Below are 22,421 nucleotides of genomic sequence, written 5' to 3'. Positions count from 1 at the left end.
AAAAAAAAAAAAGGCTGGAAATGTGCAGGCCGTTCAGGACAAGCTACATAACCTCCCCCAGGAATATGGAATCTAGTAGTACAGAAATAAACATAACAGGGCTATTAAAGATAATATATATATGTGTGTATATATATATATATATATATATTACAAAACAATACAACAATATAAATCCCTGTAAAAAGCAATAAATGTTCACATTAGAGATTGCAACACATTTTTTTAACAAAAATAAGCCATAAGTACATTTTACAGGACAGCAGTGAGATTTTGGAACATTAATGTAGAAGCAGCTGAAAAGTCTGTTCACATGATCAAAAGAGGAGTGAAAAAGTGTCAAATAATACATGCTGGGTTATGTAACCATGTGATGAAGTGGTTTAAGACTTGACTGAAGGTGGATCGCTTCAACTCATCCTGGTCTTCATGCGTCAGGTTTTGTCTCCAGCCCGAGGTTAGGTTCCACTCGCTGGGTGTAGGCAGTAACACTGATAGTTTAGTGCAAAGTGGACAGAGCTGCTTTTTCCTTATGTCAACTGAAACGGGTGCAAACGCTCAGCAGGAGAACATTTAAGACAAGAAATAAAAGACTGAAGAAAAAAAAAACATAAATATCAAAAAACCTTTTTATCAGTATAAAAAGTAATAAGGTTATTCGTTTAATCAATAGTCTGGCAAAAAAGGCCTCAGTATAGTTCTTGGATTGGTTGTTAATTTTTTTTTTTTTTTTTTTACAAATTAAGTGCCTGCAGGGACGTCCTCAGACGAGCGACTCCATGCTCTCCGCAGGGTCCGACTCATCTGCAATCACCACCACCCCGTTAGTGTCCGTGTGAGTGGGACTCAGGCTGCACTCTCTGTTGCTGACCAGGCTCAGCATGGCTTTGTAAAGGTACTGGTACTGCTCCTGTGCAACAAACAGAAATATTAAAGGAGTTAACAAGACCAGACAGTAAACATGTTCGGGTTTGATTTAAACTGGACTTTTATTCTAAAAGGCATCTTTCTTCTTAGTAACATTCTTTGACCATAAGGAGGCAGAGGTTAGGCCCCCAATCAGGCCACACAGCCCACTCTAACCTCAATTTTTGCTCTCTTAGCTCTCTGATCTCCAGGGTGAGAAGCCTCACTTCCTGATTGATTCTCATGTTGAAGATCAGCTGAGGGTTTTTTCTTTCCTAAGACCTTTAGACATTTCTCCTGCTCCTATCAACGGGTGGTCTGCGTAAACGAGACTGATCGAACTTCTCCCACAGTGCTGATAAAGAACATCAAGTATAATTTACAGCCTAGTCTGAAAATGCTGCAAACAGTTTTGCTTTTTTAACGTGACATGCACAACAAGAAAAACAAGTAGTGCATAATTGTTAAGAAAAACTAAAGTGTTAACAAACTAAAGAAGGCATGGTTTTAAAAAATAAACTTCGCATGAGGTTTGTCTCTGCCCCATTCTCTTCTAAATTATTGTTAAAAAGGATGTTAACACCTGAATAAACTTTGATCTTAAAAGCTCATAGGTGCAACCTTTTCATTTAAACAATTAGTAAAAAAAAAAAAAAAAAATACATCCACAGAACATCTAGAGTGATGCAGATAAAAGTGTTACTTTACAAAATATATAAATGTTTCCTTCTGTTTATGATGTGAAGATTGACATGAAATGATTCTGCAGCAACAGAAACAGAAGGGTAAAGGTTAGAAGGTGATACCAGTAGCTCTTTAATAGCTCTGAGAAATTGCTTTTATTCTCAGAGCTTTTAATATATAAATAAACAGACACAAAAAGCGTGAACATCAGGTTCAAAAAAGCAACATCAAGGTTGCCACCTTTCTTCTAAACTTGTGATTACATCTTTGGTTTTATTAAGATTAGCATTGCCATTAGCTTTAGCAGACCTGACAACTGGCTTGCAAACAGTACAGAAATAGAGCAGATGAGTGCGCCACTTACTGGTCAGGAGGAGCTTAACTTGTAGCTACCACCTTTAACATTTCCTCTGCATCTCCCACTTTATGTTTGAAGATTCTTTCTCGCTGGAAGCTGAACTTCTGCCCCAGTTTTATGTATTTGTGTTTTTCTGTCTGCCTTAAATTTACCATCATGCATTTTGCTGTCAATCAGATACCTCTACAGAATAGCATCCCAAAGCATGATACTGTCGCTACGATGTTCTGGATTCACAGGGCAGATTGACCAAAACTTTCCATTTTGGTCCTGGCTAAGAAACTTTCTTCAGTAAAACATGCTGAAGAAGGTTCCTTAGTATGTTCTGTTTTCTCTTTGCTGCTCTGTCATAGAGGCGTTGAGGGTACGATTAATAGTGGCCATGTCTTAATATTTTCACACTTGAGCAGTGGTAGCTTTCCACTGAACACTCTTTTCATTTTCAGGAGACAAACTGAGCAGTGCTGTGTCGCTGCATCTGTGAGATGCTCTGAAGTTTAAAAGTGTTTCTTTAAATCCCAGTTTAAATCTTGAACCAATCTGCTGCCTTCCTTGGTCTCCATAAAGCTGTTCTTTCCCTCATAGAGCTCTTACCAACCTGACAGAACAGCTGTGTTTATGTTAAGATTCAATTCAACACTGGGTGACTACTGACAGATTAGATGACCTCTGAATGTAGTTTTATTTACACATACTAGAATTATGAGGGATTCAAACATATGTTAAATTGCTCAGATTATAGTTGATAATTTTTCTCTCATTTTACATTCCTGTTGGTCTATTATGAAAATCCCATCAAAGGAAAATAAAATGTGTGTTTTTGACAATATAATAAAAGTTCAATAAGTATGAAATTGAATATGTTTTGGACAAATCAGTATTTAATTATGTATAAAAGATCCATAGGAGACAAAATTCATACTTTAAAAAATAGTTGGACATATTTTTTAGTTTGTAAAAAGCAATATCTGCTAATATTTTTCAAGGTTGGTCTTAAACTTTATCAAACTATATAAAGTAGTTATCTGGCCACTTGGTGGCAGTAGAGCAAGGTTTAATAAGACCTATAACTTAATCATCAAATGTGTCGGTAAGGAAAGGAAACAATGGAAGTCTTACTATATCAGTGAAGACCCCTGGCCTCATGAGATTGATCATCTTGGCCACCTGATAGATGTCGACGACTCCCTCGCTCTCCAGCTGCTGGGACAGCGTGGTGAGGGCGCAGAGCATCCCCGCTGACACCGCTCCGCACCTAAGAGGAGACGTTTGCTGTGAGCTCTGAACAGGTGTCAGGTGTTTTTCAGCAAGGTTACAAACCGCTGCTCATTTAAATCAGGGTGCTGTTTTAAAAAAAATCTTTTTTATGGCTTCAATTCTATTTCACCAGAGTCCTGCACAAATAGGCGGAGGATGCTGTGTTATTCCATTATATCTTCAGGAAATAATTTAATAAACTGTAGGCAGACTAGGAGAAGCATCCCATTAATGGCAGCTGAGATGCTGCAGACACTGATGCATGTAGAAGGATCATCAGCTGGGAATCTGAGCATATTTTTTTTGTAATACTGTTGCCCATAAATTATCAGCGCTGATCTACACTTAAGGACTTTAAAGCCCAGAGGTATGCAAAGCACTCAACATTAAACTGCATTGCTTTGAATATAATCCCACTTGTGCTAAACCCCCATAATTAAGAAAAAAATAAATGAATATGAGTCATCTCTAAGACTTTTTCACCGTAGTTTGATTTACAACCTAATAGTCTGTATGATCATTTAGCCTTAAAAACCCCACTGCTTAACTTTGGGAGGAAGGGTCACATACTCATCGTGCACAATTGTGGGGCCATCTCGGGTCATGGCTTCTTCCTTGATGACGCTGATGAGCTCAAAGGTGCTGCTGAGAGGAGCGTCCGGGTTTGGCCATTTGGGGCACTGAAAGTGTCTCACCTCCAGAACATAATCATCCTGATAAGAGCAGAAACATTTTTTTTTTACTTCTTTTGCTGATTTCTGAAGCATAGATGCAAAACTGTGCTTTAAAGATATGAAAGATGTATGGAACCTGCAAAAGAGAGTGAGGGTGGAGGGATGGAAATAACATTTAGAGTTAGTTTGCAGTACAAATGCCTCCTAATCTACTTTATTTTCCAGACCTGTTACAAAGTGTAAATACATTTCTACTATTTTCCAGAGGTTCACAGACCGAGTAGGAGCCCCGACCTCCTGATCCTAATTAAAACCTGCTCTCAGAGCTGTTGAACAACTCCTCATTAACAGCTATCAGGGTTAGCAGGTACCTGCGTGGCCTCCAAGATGAAGTCATGGATGATGATTTGCTCCTCATTGGAGAGGCACAGTCTGTCCTTACTGATGAGAGTTACAGTGAAGGCGATGCAGTTCATGGCCTCCTCTCGGCTCGGCCAGTAAACAAATTCATCCTCGGCCTGCGGGGAGAGCGGTGACGCGCGCATTATTTAAATCCTCTACTAATTATTCATCAGTACTCCTTCTCTGCACAAACGTTTAAACGATTCTATTTTTCATGGCTGCTCACTCACCAGCCCCTGGTTATCAGGCAGCATGACGATAATCTGAGCATTGTGGTCCCAAATCATCCTCCAGAAGTCTGTGGTGGTGTGGGGCAAAGGATGCTGGGTAATAATGAACTCATTACTCCGGTAGTAGCCCTGAGTTGACAGAGGTGGAACAGTTAGCCTTTTGCACAACCCATCATTTTCTCAGCAGAAGCTTAATGGCTCAGGATAGAGAAATGCAACTCATTAATTGTCAACACTGTACCATTATGTAGGATGCATTAATGTAATCTGTTCCTTTCATGCCAGGCAGAGTGGTGAGTCCAACCCTTGCTCTTTCCGCTGTTGAGGCACAGACAGGGGAAAAGAAAAAAAAACAGCTTTAAATCCCAACCCAAGCATCTTTTATATCACGCTGGCTGATAATGCACACATTCATTATCAGTCCTTGCTGTTGCCATAGCAACAAGTTCCTCCTTTTTCTCCTGACAGGAGAACGGGTGCTGAGAATGCATAGAAAGATTAACTTATAGGATTATGGAAATGGATTCTAAATTTGGAGCAGGAATTGTCTTAATAATTCACAGGCTGATAAAGGAAATAAATGTGCATTACGAAGCGGAGTGATTGGTTGTTTGCTCGAGCTTGGGGTCCAAATAGAGGACGCTGCGGTAAATACTCACAGGGAACCACAGACGAGTTGCGGTTCTTTTCCTTGTTGCAGTCTTTGTGTGCGCTGAAGCACTCGACGAAGCGCGTGTTGCATTGACTCAGCAGCTGGAAACAGAGGGTGATAAAAATGATCAGATTTCAATCCTGAATGTCAGAGGGAAGCTGACTAAACATGAGGAAAAGGACACAACTTATGAAAAATAGCAGTGTGTGAAGCTGGGAAATAAGAAACATTATTATTTCCTTTCCTCCCTTCATATTGAAAAAGCCACAATTAGATTAAACATTCATCCAAGTTAGCATAGCATAATGAGTGACAAACATGGCTTCCTAAAGCAAACATCAAAGTCATGTTTGGTCTCTGGCTATGTCCGAAAGTCCGCCCTAATCAGTGTATAGGGCACTATATAGTGGTTACGCCAGTTTAGATGAGTGTCCGAACGTCTAGTGGATGAAAAAGTAGTGGACTCGACGTGTTCCATAATGCACCTTGCAAAGTATTATCATCCATGGTCAGTAGATGATCAGATATAGCCAGGAATGCTTTGCGTGGAGAGCTCTCCTCGCAAAGCATTATGGGATTTGTTGTCACAGAGGCCCGCTGTTACCTAAGGCTCTCACTATTCAACAGCGGCGACAAATAACAAAAAAGTGTGCATGCAATGTGCGGGGAGGCGGAGTCACATGACCAACAAAGAATGAATAGTAGTGATCATCTGTCCAAACTATCCGATACCTGAGTTCACTATAAAGTCCACTATATAGTCCGCACTTTAAATAGTGATTGAGGGATTAGGGTGGATATTCAAGCCACCATTTTTTTATTGCCCTTAACCAGAAGATCCATGGACCAGCCAGGATCCAGCTGGTGGTGATGAGGTAAAGCTGGTTAAGATGAAGCCCTTACCCTGAACTGCTTCTCCAGCCGTGTGCGGCCAGCAGAGTTGGGCGTCAGGATGCTGTTAACGTAGCCATGCAGCTTCCAGGCTGGCACCTCCGTCTCCCTGCTGAGGATGGCCTCCATCAGCGCGTCGTGGATAAAAACATACTGCTCCTGAAAAGAAAAAGTGGATTTCTGCTTTCAAAATTATTTTCATAGAAAGCCATTTTTCCCTTCATTTCAGGGGCCTTCAGTTTGAAATTTATTTGTGAGGACCTTCATAAAAATAGTCATAAAATAAAGCAAAACTCTTGCTGTTGAGTGTAAGAGTTTACAATGATTTATGGCTTCAGTTATGCAACACTACATCATACAATAACATACTCCTCGCCCTATTTATTATGAGTTAGGATTCTACATCAGTCAAATGATATATGCCCTTTGTTCAATGGGTAACTTGTTGTATTATCCTACATCTGCATCACAGAATTTGGTTTAAACAAGTAGAAGCAACTCATATATAACAATGAATGATAAATCACCACAAGAATGCTTCACTGAGGAATAAAGTGGTTGCTTGTTTTATGAGAATATCTGAACTGGAGGGTTTCAGGTCTGAAGGTGTGGCAATGTTGCAAAATAACTACATTTATTTCATATTTGTAGTTAAAGACTATGTCTGTATACTTAGGCTCCAGAGAAACTCATGTAGTTTTTATTTTCATATTATATGGAGCATACAGTAATTCACTTTATTTGACAGAAGGCATCGTGGGATCACATGTTATGTTAAGGTGCGTTTATACAGCAGGGATCTTTTCAGAAACCAGGTCAATATTTGTTCCACTCTGCAGGTCACCTGAGGGAACCAGGGCTCAATGGAAATAGAACAAGGACATAGATCTAACAAAAAAAAAAAAACAGCTCTGCTGGAGAGCTGGGCCCTTTTTGATGAACTTGAAATTGGATCTTTGTAATCGAAGGAAGCCTAAATATCGGCACCTTTTTGTTCTCTTATCTTCCTCTTCTGGTTGTATATCCTGTCAACTTTAAATGACATGACAACGGTTCTGTGGTTACTAGTTCTGCAAACACATCTCTAATAATCCAACCGTGCTGAATATCTCCATGTTTAAGAGTTGGCAATTTTATACATCAGGAAAACCTAAATGGAAAGTTACTTCTACTAAAGGCACTTCCTCGGACACGCAAAGAAGCTCTCTCTCTTCAAAGCCCGTTTTAGGAGATTTGAACCAGTGAAGTTTAAAAAAAAAATGATTTGGCTTTTATGCTCTAAGAAACAGATTAAAGCAGCTGCTCAGGATCATTGATCATTAATTGATTTTTAGGTTTGAATGGTGAGACGCACCGCTGCAGCAGCTGCTGTGGTGGGTATGAGACAAATCTCACAGCATTTAATTATTCAATGTCGGTGGATTATTACAAACTTTCTCTGAATTAGAAGCCTTTTTAATTTAGTTGTAGAGCTTAACTTCTATTAAAACTTCCAAAACCACCATCAGGGCTCTCTGTTTTTCCTCTTTTATCAGGAATCTGGATCAGTCCATTTAAAATCCACTTCCACTGCTGTGATAAAAATATAAGCTTATTCCTGTATTTACATGATTTCCCAGTTTTGAGATGCCACTCTGTCCTCAGACCAAGGGAATACTCCAGCCCAAAGTGATCTAGATCTGTAGCCCAGATGTCTATCAGGCTTTCAATGATGTTCTGTAACTGCGATGAGGAGTTTATTAAATGTTTACATATTTTATTCATGACGGTTTTCAGACTGTTTGTTTTAAAATGAGAAACTGTTTGTTAGTAGTGATACTCATTCATTAAAAGAAAAACTGAAAAAAGTGATTATGGAGACTTCAGATTTTTCTTAAGAACATTTTTTTTTATTTCTAACTTGTGGATAATTCTCAAAGCTACTTTCAGTTCGATCAGAGTGAACCTGTATTTAGGAGAGACGGTTGACTTCCTGTTTTCATTTCTACGTTCTTCCCTCGATTCTATTGAAGCTTCAGGAGTCCATGATTTAAGGAAAAGAAGAGAAGCATGAACTACCTCTGGTGTAATACGGTCATTGGCATTATGGGGAGTGTGTAAGCGCTTGAACTCTGAGGTACAGCGAAAATTGCAGCGAGCGTGACCTTTACCTGAGCTCTGAGTATCAAACTGAATAAACTTCATAACCGCTCTCCCATCTTAAATCACAGCTGACCTTTAAAAGGAGAAATCCGGTTTTCCAGGCTTCCCTGACAAGTTGGGCCACCTTACCTCAGTCTGGACTAGGTAGTTGCGTTGTGTGCGTATATGTTTGAGAAAGTCCAGGACACTGGCTGTGCTTTTGTCCTTGATTTGTTGCAGCATGCTGTCGATGACGATGTACGTTCCCGTGCGTCCGACCCCAGCACTGCAGAGTACAGCGAAAGGTGTGAGTGAAAGTTCAGAAGAAGAGATTACAAGCAAACCATGCATCATTTTGAATGTCAATCAATTACACTCTATTAGCTCTGGAGGCAGATATGGAGGACGCACCTGCAGTGCACCAGGACGGGACCCATATCTGCAGTACGAGCTGCTGAGGAGCGGTTAATGAAAGTGAGGACAGGGAGGGTGTACTCAGGTACTCCCATGTCAGGCCACTGAGTGTAATGATACTGGACCACAATCCGCTCATTTAGCTTCCCTTTCTGGTTCCCCTTCTGACCCTGAAACATTAGAAGATGGGAAATGATGTTCTGATGTTAAATTCTGCAAGAATGGGGCAGAAGAAAATACAAATATTAGAATCCCTACCTCAATATAATGAAGGTAGCAGTAAAATCTATTGATCACATTTTTATAAATTACATTTCAGTTCATATTATCAGACATTTTACTGTACTTCAATAATGAAGTCGATGTTAAGTCAGTTGTTTAATTTTATGATTCATTTATTCTTTTAATATAGCAAGTTTGTATGTATTCAGCACATTATTTTTAAGTAGCCATAAATAAGGCAAGTTGGGCAAGAAAAATTTTTTATACAGTGTCTAAACAATTAAATGCTGTATACTACATCAGAACAGAAAAGAAAAGTACGTATCATTGGCATATAGGTAACAGATAATTATGAAAATAACAATGAATAATTGAAATGAGATGATTATATTAGAAAAATATATAAAACAATTCATAAAAATGTAAAATTGGATTGAAATTAAATTAATAATATTTAGATAGCACATTTCACTTGATACAAATCCATTTTTTATTCTTGATTTTATGTGACTGAGGGCTTCAGTGCTTTTAAAGCTTTCTGGGTATTTATTCCAGATTAGTGCAGCATCAGAACTAAAGTGAACCTTAATAAACCAGATCATTTATGAAGGCCCACTGATATTAGGGTAAGTCAAACATGAGGGGAAGTTAAATAAATTAAAAATAAGGGCTAGATTTAGGTCTTACTGAAAGTCCACAGATATTAGGGTTAAAGATAAACTAACACGGCAGGGCAATATTTATGATCTATTTACCTTATATAAATAGTTTAGATGCAGCTTAAAAATAATTATTGAGTAGTAATAAACTATCTTTTAATCATTAATAAATGGTCTCTACCATTTATTAATGATGGTTTTGATGATTGATCAAACCTGTTTGATCAGGTAAATGTCATCCGTTTTGTTGCCTAACAACAAAGGGAGCTCAGATTGTTGAACGACTCATTCACCGTCACATCAGATCCTCTCACGTTATAATTGTGAGTTTTTGAGAAGGGGGGGGGGTCACAAAAAATTTGCCTGGGTGATTAATAACACACATTTAACACATATATCAAATCAAGCTAATACTTTGGTCACAACTTGTCTGCTGTTAATTTAAACTTTAGAAAGTTCTCCAATTCAGAAAGAAACCACCTGCCTTCTTATTTCACCTACTAGCCAGAAGTAAAACCAGCAGAAATATATAAATAAAATATCAACATATAATCCAACGAAAGCTCCTGAAATAATTAGATAAATCCTTCCTTCTGTGTTTATCTCTATTCTCTGAACCTCAGGGAGCTATAAGAAGCAGAGAATCATACATCAGTGTAAAAGAGAAGCAAAGCAATCATCATGGCCAGAGAAGTAAGAATAGCGTATGGAGAACTAAGACAGAGAAAACTTAAATGTAGATCTATACTCACATTCAAATTATTAATGTACAAGGAATACAATAAAAGATGTGAAGTGAGCAGAATCTAATGAAAAGGAAACTATAAAGGATTAATTAAAGACGGAAGAAAAATACGTGGTCTCATAAATAAATTCAACAGAACATTTAGAAAACTAAAAGTTAATTTACAGCAAGAAAGAAACGTGCATCTCTTATATATAAAACGAATCTATGTACTGAACATTTTCATTCACATTCTCAGTATTTCTGAAGTTAATACCACTTTAGAGAATCAGAAGTTGCATCCTTCTGCACCAAGTTACCTTTTTAACTTTTGTATTCCTTATGAGAAAGCGGCGCAATGTGTAGCAGGCGTGCACTTTGGTGCTTTTCAGCGTCACCACAATGTTTCCGTACTGCTCGCTGTTCTCTGTTGGCCAATACTGGTCGCATTTCCTCTGAAACATAAAAGCCACACAGCAATGTGAGCGGCGCATGTGTGAGAGCCAGGCATCTCTGGACGGGATCACTTCAGGCAACCTTACCCTCCCTTTTTCCACCAGGTTGGTTATCATGACAATGATCCCGGTGTTCTGCTCCCACACCATCCTCCAGAAGTCCTCGAACGTAGACTTGAGAGGACCCTGAGCAGCTATATAAGCCCTGGGACGGTTGTAGCCCTGAAATGGGATTATTTACTGATAAGATGCAATCCTTATAACGCATTATTCCCAAGAACTAGATGAAATATGTGACTGATTTGATATCAGAAAAATAAGCTGGATAAAATTTTCTGGCTGTGACACCTTGCTTGATATCCTAAATAAAACCGCTGCATGGTGTTCAGCAGTGGGAATGATTCATTCACAGCTCATGCTTTGATAACCGAGCTGAAGCCTGCATAAATAAAAAATAAGACACCTAAAGTAGCCATGAGTGAAATAATCAAAAAAAAAAACAACTCACATCAACATAGTTGGCATTGATGTAATCTGAATGTTTGGCGTCTTTCCCCGCCAAAGCTCGCAATTTCACCCTGCTGTGGTCATCTTAGGAAAGAAAAAAGGAAGCAATGGACATTTTCATTTTTTAATATGAAAAGGATGAAGACCTAGCATAAAAACATTATTGAATCCCTTAGCGGCAGACATCCTAATCAGATTTCACAGCCGACTCACAGGCTACAATGTTGATGTATCTGTTTTTGTGCTTGTTGTCAGGATGATTGGAATGTTCTGCGGTGATTTTTAAGTCGACTGTGGAGCGCTGGACCTCCTGGGGAGAGAAAGAAATAGACAGAAATGGATTTTATTAAGCAAGGAGAGATGAGCTAATAGTATTAGCCCCCTTCAATTTTGTTAAACTATAAAAACAGCCTGATAGCAACAGGAATTGTTGTGATGCTGCTTTTGTCCTTTTAAAATGGTAACACCTCCCCCCACCAACATACATACATAAGTAAAAGTCCAGGAGTTCAGTGCCGTCCTGTTAAAAATGCTTCAGTAGAGCAGGAACTCCTTATTTTCCTCACTACTACACCGTGGTATGATCACTCATCCACAGAATACAGTCACTTCCAAACAGGGCTCCATCCTGGTGCATTTAGAAGCCAACACACCAGCCTCACACCGACTGACCCCAATTAGATGGAAAACTCTGGGGCCTTAGCTTTTGCCTTTTTTAACCTAGTTACACAGAAAAAAATGTGTTCCCATCCAGAAAACCAGCAGAAAGGGCCCTCTCCAATTAACCCCCATCCCTGTGATCGCTCCCTCCATCCTTCTCCAGACCATCTGGTCAAAATTTGTGACTCTTCATACAAACACATGAATATAGTGATTTCTAGCTATTGTTCACATTCAGACTGGTTTGAACAATAGCAAAGACAATCTGCTCTAAGCAGTTTGTAAGTTAAAACCTAAGGTTGGTTTTTTTTTTTTTTTGAACAGTCATAAAGCAGTTTTAAAGTGCTAATTAGAAGAATGATATTTTATCAAATATTGTTTATAAAATTATATCAAGTCCACTTCTACTCTGATACCCAAACAATGTTTTGTAACTCTTTGCCTTTAGAAGGCAGTATAATAACCCTAAAAATATGACAAAGTTTAGATAAAAATCATATTTATGCCTTTAGGTATCTAATAAAAATCAAGATCTAAATTATGCTCAGATTTCAAAATGATGTTAAAAGACAATCTCCATCCAATTTGACTGAATTTTAGCTGCTTTCCAATATATTTTGTTCAGGGAACATAAGATGATGTTAGAAACTCTAGAATACCTGCAGCTGTGGTTTCATCAAAAATCCTTATATGATACACTGTTGTTTATAGTTTTAATGTGAAAAAAATTCTTAAAAACATCCAAGGAGTGTGTAAAAGGTCCCTAAGGTCCCCTATGCCTGGTCAGGTATCTTGTGATCCTGTAAAGACTCTTTTTCCGTGATTATAAATGCTCTACTGTATTAATTAAAGGTTTAGAAAGTATCAATAATAACATTAATCTTGTTTTGAAAACGTACCTCGAACTCTTCTGCAAAACCTTGCATGTTGCTTTTGTAGAGCTCCATGACATGTTTAACAAACTGCTTCACAGGAATGGCATCCATATCATCTGCAGCAGAAACATACAACAGATTCAGCTTATTACATGTTAATAACAACTAAAAACAGATTTTTAGAATAAAAAAGGATTCAGTCTACAAAAGTATTAAAATATTGGAATTCGTCATGTTGAATTAGTCAGTGAGAGTTATTGATTTATGAGGGATTAGCATTTCATTTGGCAGACTAATCCCACAAACACCTCTGTCCGGTTTTGGGAGCATCTGTTTCATCTGAGTCAAATCAGTTCTAAATCACACACGAGGGAACTGCGATGAGGCCGGTTGGTGTTTTGCTGAACAGAGCGGGGGGACTCAGCTGTCATGGCTGCAGAGTCGGGCCAATGTCTTAACTAACACACCCTCCCAGCTGAAGCCTGTGGGGGTGCGTACGCGCATCAGTGGTCACAGCTTAGATGTTTAGTTTGGATTTATCAATCTAGTCATTCAGATGCAGAGGCTGATCAGGCCTATTTTTACCTTATTAAGAATGTAAAACTATTCACTGGTATGTTTATATTTATGGTTAAATGTCACACTTATTCTTCCAACTTTAAATGATAGCAATATATGCAAACAAAGGCAATAAATACAGTTAGGATTTAAGAACAAAATAACGGCCAGAGCAATAAGAGTATAAAGGATGCAAAGTGAATTCTGGCATAGGCTGCGCTGTTACTCTGCTACCACTACGCTGGAACGTCCCTGAGCTTTAAGAGACTGGGAAAGTAAAGTCTGATATCGACAAGCTGCCACCACACGGCTGCATGGGATATTAAGTGCAAAGAAAAGCCAGTCACTCAACTTCTATTAAGCTTTGCAAAGAGTCACTTCACATGTAAATGAATAGAAACTGTGCGAAAGAAGGTGCCAAGGTAATACATGGAAAAATTTATAAACAGCTTATGAGACAGAATAGAGGTCTGCGTTTATCAGCTTCATGAGGATTTCTAAATGAGAGTCAAGACTCCTTTGACACGTTTCATGTCAATGATGTTCTTTCTGGGTTGAATGAGAAAAGGAAAGGACCCTTTTATCAACCCCCTCACTCGTTTTGATGATTTATTAACTATTCATTAATCAGATTAATGCATGCTAGAAGCTACACCAACAATCATTTGTAAATTTTAAACACTTTCAAAGCTTGAAATCTGAGGTGTTTGGGTATTACAATAAAAATGTGAATTTCTAGATTTAAGGTTTCATATAATTAGCTCAGATTTCACAGAAGTAGAAATGTTTTATTGATTTATTTGATTTTGTTGTTTGAAATTGGGCCTTAATTTGCCCTAAGCCATGTATGCTGAGATCTGCATTTTGCCTGCATTTCACTGTCCCCAATGTGATTTGGAATCCACTAATGAAACCATGAGAAGAATAAATACATCGATGCATCTGCTGTTAAGCAATTTGCTATCTATCCTGACTACGTAGTTGAAACACAAGCTTACAGATCCAAACAAAAACTAAATAATGACATGTTGTTAGTGCTCTCTTTCCCCTTGTGGAATTTCAAACACTTAAAGCATTCAAGGACTTTCTGATTTTAAATACTTCCAAGATGTTGAATTTTTTTTTCCACATTCACAAACTTTCAAAGATTTTAAGGCTCTGTGGGAACCCTGTGCTGAACTGACAAAGACTCATGGAGAGGTGTTGAAAGGTTTTAAGAAAACTGAGTAAAGGTCATGTTGCCTCCGATTTGCTTTGTTGTTGCCATGGCCTGGATGACTGCAAATCTAAAAAGGCACTTAATCCCAAATTAAAAATCTCATGCAACTTTTCAGGTAATTAGATTTTTTATTTTCCATTGATCTCAACATCTTAATTCTCTATTGGCTGCTATAATGGTTCCTTTATAATATTCCCTTATAATAACAGGCCTGTAACACAAGATAACTTGGTTAAAAATCCACTAATCTGTCAACATTTTATTGTTTCACTGATAAATTTTCAGGTGGCAAATTATGCTTAATGGGTGATTTTGACAGGTGGGTAAAAACTGGCATTTCAGATGTTCTTGATTGAGCATATTTACAAAGTATTTTTGCATTTTAACTCAATGTTTTTAACTCATTTTAGAGTTTTAATTATTACTGCTCCATGTTGATTATTGGCAAATTTACCTGTTTTTAAGCCTGTAAACTCCATGTTAAGATTACTCGATTTTACTGACCCAATTAATTGTTTCAGGCCTCGATAACATTACCCTGAATGTAGCAATAACAGTTGCATTATTTCATTAATGAGATAAGTTTCATTATCTTATTATTCTGAGAAAACAACAACTCCAGCTAGAGTTTGCTTTGATAACCTTTACATAATTAAATGATTATTTTAAGATGCCAAGAGCTTGTTTGTCATGGCAACAGCTTTAATGATGATTTAAGTCAATAAAGATAAGTTAAATATCTTAATTATTTTTTTCCGGTATTGACGGTCTCATAACCCTTTTATCCTTTCTATTATATATTTACGTACCAAAATATTGTGATAGGAGATTAATAATGGTTAAATAAAAAAAAAAGAAGTTACCCTAACAAGTATTACATATTAAGCTGCATTGTTGATACATGCAGAAAATCAGTAATTTTAGCAGTTTATAAAAAAAAAAAAAAAAAAAAAATATATATATATATATATATATATATATATATATATATATATATATATATATTTATTTATGCATATATTTAAGTGTCTTTTCTATATATTTTTTCAGTTCATATAAAAAAATAAAAAAGTTGGAACAGAGAAAACTGTTTATTTAGTTTTAGAAAAACGCCAAATGTAAACCCCCCGCTTTGCAACACTTTTTCGTATACTGTGTAAAAGCCTTTACAAATCATAAGGTCTATTGTGCAACATTTTCACATCAGCCCTGCTCTAGTATGCTTGTTTTTAATTCTTTTTAGCATATATAGGAGGGAAAGTGGTGTCTCACCTGGTATTGGGATGATTGGGATGGTCTCATTGGCCACCACCCGTGGGGAGCTGCTCTCCTCCACATAGAAATGAGCCGTCTGGAAAAATCTCCTGCAGGGCCACAGGGATATAGGACTTATAACCACAGCGAAGTAAATTCACACCATCATCACAAATGATGCTTTAAGTGTATTAGGAAGCTATCCTCAGAAGTACTCTGTCAACATTAGCATAGAAATGTTGAAGAAAGTGACAACTGCTAATGAAAACCCAGGAGTAGCTGTGACACGGCTGACTGCACACAACCGCTGATGGGTTATACTGTGAAGCCCCAAACATACATTTCACTCTTGACAATAATGAACAAACATTAAAGTACATTATTTTACAATCTAATGCCAGATAATCAACAAAGTCTTTAATACTATTTTGTGCTATTTTGAAATTATTTTAAACAGTTCCAGGTTAAAAGTTTGCTAAATGAAAAACTGCTATAAGTCATGATTTTCTGAGGAAGCCTACATTATTTAGCAGCCGATGTTTCAGGTCTCTGAAAGGGCAATTTTTAGGGTTAATGTATTCAATATTCAAGACAGCCTTCCCTGCCATAGGAGACCAAAAGAAAAAATCTACAATTCTAACAAGACTGAAAACAGTTAGAGGGGAATAATTTAAGTCCTGCACACGTGTGAAGATCCACAGTCTCCTTTAACACAAAATATGCATCAATCAATTTAGAAAAGCCTCTGAATGTGGTGTTAGTATTTCCTTAGCTTAATCCTACCTGTACTTGTAGTAGAGAATGGAGCAGATGCTTGTCATTGTTAAGGAAAGATGAAACCAAAACCAAAAAAGGTGCCCTGCTGCTCAGATGATGGAGGGAGGAGCAGGAGAAAGAGAGGAAACAAATGGGGGGAGGAGAGTTTCCGCAGATTTGCGTCACTGCCTCCCCATTTAATGGCTCCCTTGGAGGGCAGATGTGGTCCAGCTACCCAAGCAGCATTGTCAACATCTCCTGGCTGACTGGCTCCCAGAGCTTCAGAGGAGTTGGCTTATAGGGAGCAGGAACTGGGATTAAACAGAGGCCCTCTGCGCAGCAAAGGCATCAGCCGCAGCGAGGTGCTAACAAGAGCTGGGATTTGTTCTCGTTTCGACATATGTCAGAGTCTTCTACAGGCACCTCGAGCATCACAAGCTTCCAGATGTGCATCTTTGTCTCAGCAATTAATTCCTATGTGGATAGGTCTAAAATCTAAGACTGAATATAGGAAGCTAAATTAAAAATGGGACAATGCTTCTACATCTCACGTACTACAGCGTGAAAAACTCTTTGCTCACTCGCAGATTTCTTTTGCTGTTACTTTCACATATTCAGACATTTATTTTCATATTAAAACATGAGCTGCATAAAAACATAATTTAGTTCTGAAATGAGGTCTTAATTTATTAAGGAAAAAAACATTTTACAAATTATCCTGGTCTTACATATTTATACATATATTTAGTCTAGCAAACTGCATTTAGACATGAATAATACCAAACAGCCGTGGACCATCCTCACCTATCAGGAGTTATCACCTTACTATTGTTTCTCCAGGAGAATGTTGACCAGCTATTAAGGAGGTCAGAAATACCCCAGACCATTTGCATCACTGTGGGTTTTACTGGATTTGTGTAAGGTTTGTTTTCTTCATTTGCTAATAATAAAAGATGTGAAAAAATTGTAGCCATTGGTAACCAAAGAGAACAGAAAGCCTGTTTCAGCTTTGCTAAGAAAATGAACCCAAAGACTTTTTAGACTGATGAGAAAACTGGAAACATTTAAAAGGTGGGAGGCAGTTATATCTGCTCTAAAACTAAAATTATTTCATAAAACAATAGTGTACAATTGTCAAACATGGTAGAGGTAGAATAATGATATAAGGCCGATTTGCTGCCTTAGAGAGTGGGTGGTTGGTCTATTTAAAGGAACAGACAATTCTGCTGTCTGGAAGAAACTCCTTAAGGAGAATTCCCAACCATCAGTTTGTGACCTTAAGCTCAAAAACAGAGTTAAAGCAGCAGGACAATAATCTAAAAGCATACCTGCAAGTCCAACTTAGAATGGCTCAGAAGTCCAAAAGAAAACCAAATTGAAAATGAACTGACCTAATCTAATCCAGACTTCTGGGTGCAATATGTGGTGGAATGACCTTAAACCACCCGTTCATGCTTAAAAGCCCTTCCATGTGGCTGAATTGAAACTAATCTGGGGCGAATTCCTGCACAGCAATGCAAACAGCTCATTACCAATTATTGTAAATGCTTGTTGGGAGCTACTGTCACCAAGAGGGGAGCAATCCGTTATTAGCTTTAGAGGGAAATTGCTTAGTTAGATGGTTCTTTTTGCTTTTGTATTAAAATATTAGTTGAGGGCTACATTTTGTATTAACTCAGGTTTTAATTAATTTTTTATATCAAAATTACTAAAACAATAATAATACGCAACAAACTTGTAGACTGATTTCTTCATAGCAGTAAGCAATTTTTCAAGCTTTGTTGATGGATTTTTTTCTAATTGGGCAAACGGTGCCAAAAATATCTCTAATCCGAGTAACTTTGGCTTTAATCGCCACTTTATCGAGAGGCTAAGCTCAAGATGAAGAGTTAAGAGAGTGTGAATTTTATCCTCCATCATGGCCTTTTCCCGAGGGGAAGCAGCCATTGTCTGTGAACTGTCGGAGTTGTCACAACAACAGCTGCTGTAATCTCAAGCTGCCCCTGCTTTTCTACTCAAATACCACAACTCACACTAATTCAACCACCAAATGAATCCACTACAGTCGCCTCCTTTCCAGCTGTTGTTTTTTCTTTTTTTTCCCCCTTGGTTTGCACTTCCCTGGAGCTGATAGCCAGGCTTTTATTTATATCACAACTTTATTATCTGCCACGGTAAGGTGCTATAAACATTATTTGGTGTAGTAATCTAACAGAGCAGTTCTATCTAAAAAGGAGAGTGTGGAAACAAATATAATCCTCTGCAAAGTAGCAGCAGTAAATATGTCTGGCACCGGCTGAAGAAGTGGTCCACAGCGCTATTTGTTTCTCATTAACCACCATCCGACATGTGCTAGTGGCCTGGCCTGTGTAATTACTGGAGCTCCAATGGCATGGCTGGAAATTAGCCCAGCAGATGAAGACACAGCTGGGACCTGGGCTGGAACTGTAGGGCCTTCAGGTCTCTCTCCATTTCACCCAGTTGGGTGATGGTGCTGTGTATGCAAAGTGGAGGCAGCAGAGGGGGTCTTTTAACCACAAGATGGATGCATGTGCCTTTAAAGGACACACCCAGACTGCTTTGTGCTGATTGGAAAACACCAGAAATGCATAAAGGGGCTGTCATTCTGCAAATTAGGTGATAGATAAAGATAGTGGAGGCAGTGCAGATGAGGGGTGCTCAGTTATTCATGCCTCTAAAAGAGGTGCCTTCCAGTCAGATTCCTATCAAGCTGAGATGCTGATGTAAAAGTATTTGACCAGTGTCTTTAAAAAAAAAAATAAAAATAAAATAAAAAAATAAAAAAATAAAGCTCTCTCACAGAGTGAAAGTGGCTCTGAAATAAAGTTATGTTTGGTTTATTCTACTCTGTCTCACCTCCAGTAGACCATCACGATTAGCAGCATGATGAGGCACAGCAGAGTGAGAGCAGACACCACCACCAGGGGCACGATCCACACCATCCTGCCCATTCCTGGGTGAGGGGTCCGCGTCACGTTGGACAAGACAGTTTGATCTAGAAGAGGAAAATGTGACAGCCTTAAACAAAGGCTTATTTAGTTGTATTCATTTCAGACATGGACATAACTGGTTTAGAAAACAAACTAATATATTATACACGTTTGAAAAGGAGTAGGAAAGGTATCTACAAAAACAATAACATTAAAAAAAAAAATCATTAAAATTCTTTTATTACTTATAACAGAAATCAACCCTTAATACCAAACTTACTAAATAAATACCCATAAGCATTTTACAGTTTTATTTAAATTGTTGCTATTTAGACCATTCTAGAACTTACAAACACAAATGTTAAAATTTCTCCGTGTTTTCTACTCTTTCACTAATACTGCTTCTTTTACTCCAAGAATTATCTATTATATAATGTGATACCGTCAGCTTTAAAATCAATTAAAAAAGTAAACTTCACTTAAATTTCCCCACAACTTTAAGAACAAACATCTCATTTTATTTAATTCCTGATCTATGGAGTATGTTTATTACTCTTCTTCAGTAAGGATATGTGTGCAGATATTATGAAAATGTTATCATTGCTCTACACCTCAGTGCAAAATGTCATAAATGGTAAAGCTAGGTAGAAGCAGAGAATATAGAATAAAAAACAGAGCACTAGCTGACAGAGAACACGGTCTGTAACAGATTAGTTCATATATAAGGATAATGAGACTTCTTTAGTTTTTTGTTCATTATGTCTGAGCAGTAACAGTCGATTGCCTTCGACTGTTCTAGTTAAACAGTTCAACTGAAACATCATTAGTTCAACTTTTTTATTTTCTTTAGTCCAACTGTTTTTAATATTCTTTTTTGTTTCTGCATTTTTAATTTTATTTTATTATTTTCCTACCTGCTTTGATTCTATTTTATTTTCCTATATTTTAATCATGTAAAGCACTTAGCATTGTCTTTGTACTGAATTGTGCTATACAAATAAATTTGTCTTGCCTTACCATTTCAAAAAATTTTAAGAGTTTTGTCTGTTTGTTCAAATCAAAATGGCACTTGCTCTTCCAAACAAAATAAGAATGCCAAAAGAATAAAAATTGCGTTTTCATTGTTATAAAAATCGTAAATGCTGTGAAAAAGCTCAGGGAAAAAACCAACAAAAATAAGGCAATTGTAGTTAGAATACTACAAATAATACGTTTTATAACTATCACAATCTTACCTATCATCTGTTAATAATGATTACCTTTTATATATAAAAAGAATATATTGGGACTACCTTTGAAAAAAATAAAGGCACTTCTTCAGGGATGACCAAACATTTGCTGTAATTGCTGAACTTTAACCCCAACCCTTCTGCCTTTGCTCTGTGTTCCTTCCTTTGTATTCTCATCCAAAATGTATTATTGAGAAATCCTCACACGCAATTGAATTCCTGATATTCTGTATTCAAGGAACTAATCATTTCCAGCACTGTGATAGAAAAAAAAAACTCATAAAAGCTCTGCCTTGAAGCAAACTCTTTTGAAAAATGCTTAAAGGAATTCCTTGAGGCAGAAGCCCTCTGGCAGACAGCCGTCTTCTTCCTTCAGGCCTCTACATTGTGGTGACACACAAGCCTAGAGCTTTGTCTTTGACTGAGATGGTAACTATTGTATCTGCTGTCTTGTGTCAAGTTATTTGTTCTCCTAAATTGGCCTTGGTAGATGTTGGTAATGTTTACCGAACCCTGCACTGGAAGAGTATTTCCTTGTAATAAGGGTGGTTACAACAGAAACAGACCTCTAAATTGCTCAGAGAGATTTTTGTTTTTACCACTTTCTGTTTAAAAGGCTTTCACATGTGTTGGAAAGAAAGATATGCTCACCAGTGTGGACCAGAAAAGGCCAGTGACCCTTTCCATCACTTTTATTCTTTGGAGCTACAGTGGAGCTCTGAGGAATCTGCATCTCAGCGCTGTCATTCCGTGGCTCCTGAGTGGAGACTGTGTTTACTGCTGTGGGTCTCTTCTCCTTGTTTACCAAGCAGTCATCACCAGCACTTGCAGGGGCTGTGGCTGTTGGACTGCCCTTTCCTTTCTCTTTGGCTGTGGATGCGGGGGTAGGGATTAAAGGCTCTTCGGACACAGTGTTGTTTGCCTGCTTCTCGTTATCAGGTGAATTCTTGTCCTTTTTCTTTTTTCCTTCCTCTTCTTCCTCTTCTTCCTCTCCATTTTCACCGTTCTCTTCCTCTTCCTCCTCCCCCTCACCGGAGGCCTGTTTGTCCTCAGCCTGCTTCTCACTCTCAGCCCCATGAGTGGCTTGCTCAGTGCTGGGCTTCGAAGGCGGGGTGGATGGATGTGTCGGGTTCTGAGGGGCAGGAGGTGTCTGTGTTGGCCAGACAGAGCTGGGCAAAGAGGAGATAACCCCTCCGCCAACACCCAAGCCTGCCAACAAGGTGCTGGTCACCACTGATGCTACAGTGGCCTGACTGCCACTGGACGAGGGGCCCATGCCGGTGGCCATAGAGACCAGGGAGAAGTGGATACCAGAGGATGTCCAGGTGGACGAACCAGAGCTTATTGGAGCCATATCTGCTGATGACGCTGGAGATCCTGTGGGCTGAGAAGAAAAGGCAGGATGAAAATCATGGTAACACATAAGAATCATTTTTAAATACATCCTACACATTTTTCATAGTTTTTGAGCAATTTTTGGTTTACTTTTAGGGTATAATTACATGGATTCATTATGTTTTTGCTACAGTAGCCAAACTGTTGATACGAGACTCCAACAACCCTAGAAATGATAAAAACGCATTTCATGGGCAGACAAAATGAAAAGTATATAGAAAAAAATTTCATAATAGTTTAAAAATTGCCATATTCTAACTATGAAATAAAAATACAGATAAAACATACAATTGGATTTCAGGTATAATGACTAAATGGATGGATGGATGGATGGATGGATGGATGGATGGATGGATGGATGGATGGAT

At 38.1% G+C, this 22,421-nt stretch overlaps 1 protein-coding gene across 1 annotated transcript in view; it reads right to left on the bottom strand.

Annotated features, from left to right (window-relative positions):
• Window positions 1-660: 660 nt before the first annotated feature.
• ptprg (protein tyrosine phosphatase, receptor type G) overlaps window positions 661-22,421 on the bottom strand; it is a 190,810-nt gene continuing 169,049 nt past the window's right edge. The window contains exons 12-29 of the mRNA XM_015392190.1: window positions 21,310-22,042; window positions 19,356-19,494; window positions 15,741-15,832; window positions 12,716-12,807; window positions 11,370-11,466; window positions 11,158-11,240; window positions 10,737-10,871; window positions 10,515-10,649; window positions 8,587-8,759; window positions 8,326-8,461; window positions 6,067-6,213; window positions 5,171-5,264; window positions 4,753-4,829; window positions 4,512-4,640; window positions 4,251-4,397; window positions 3,776-3,918; window positions 3,068-3,203; window positions 661-910 (exon numbers count right to left, since the gene is read on the bottom strand). Coding sequence (XP_015247676.1) covers window positions 764-910; window positions 3,068-3,203; window positions 3,776-3,918; window positions 4,251-4,397; window positions 4,512-4,640; window positions 4,753-4,829; window positions 5,171-5,264; window positions 6,067-6,213; window positions 8,326-8,461; window positions 8,587-8,759; window positions 10,515-10,649; window positions 10,737-10,871; window positions 11,158-11,240; window positions 11,370-11,466; window positions 12,716-12,807; window positions 15,741-15,832; window positions 19,356-19,494; window positions 21,310-22,042 — 2,835 coding nt within the window. The 3' untranslated portion in view covers window positions 661-763. The remainder of the gene's footprint in view (window positions 911-3,067; window positions 3,204-3,775; window positions 3,919-4,250; window positions 4,398-4,511; window positions 4,641-4,752; window positions 4,830-5,170; window positions 5,265-6,066; window positions 6,214-8,325; window positions 8,462-8,586; window positions 8,760-10,514; window positions 10,650-10,736; window positions 10,872-11,157; window positions 11,241-11,369; window positions 11,467-12,715; window positions 12,808-15,740; window positions 15,833-19,355; window positions 19,495-21,309; window positions 22,043-22,421) is intronic.

This window comes from Cyprinodon variegatus, unplaced genomic scaffold (assembly GCF_000732505.1).
Source record: "Cyprinodon variegatus isolate N-32 unplaced genomic scaffold, C_variegatus-1.0 Scaffold577, whole genome shotgun sequence".
NCBI lineage: Eukaryota > Metazoa > Chordata > Actinopteri > Cyprinodontiformes > Cyprinodontidae > Cyprinodon > Cyprinodon variegatus.
This window is presented reverse-complemented; position numbering and strand designations above follow the sequence as displayed.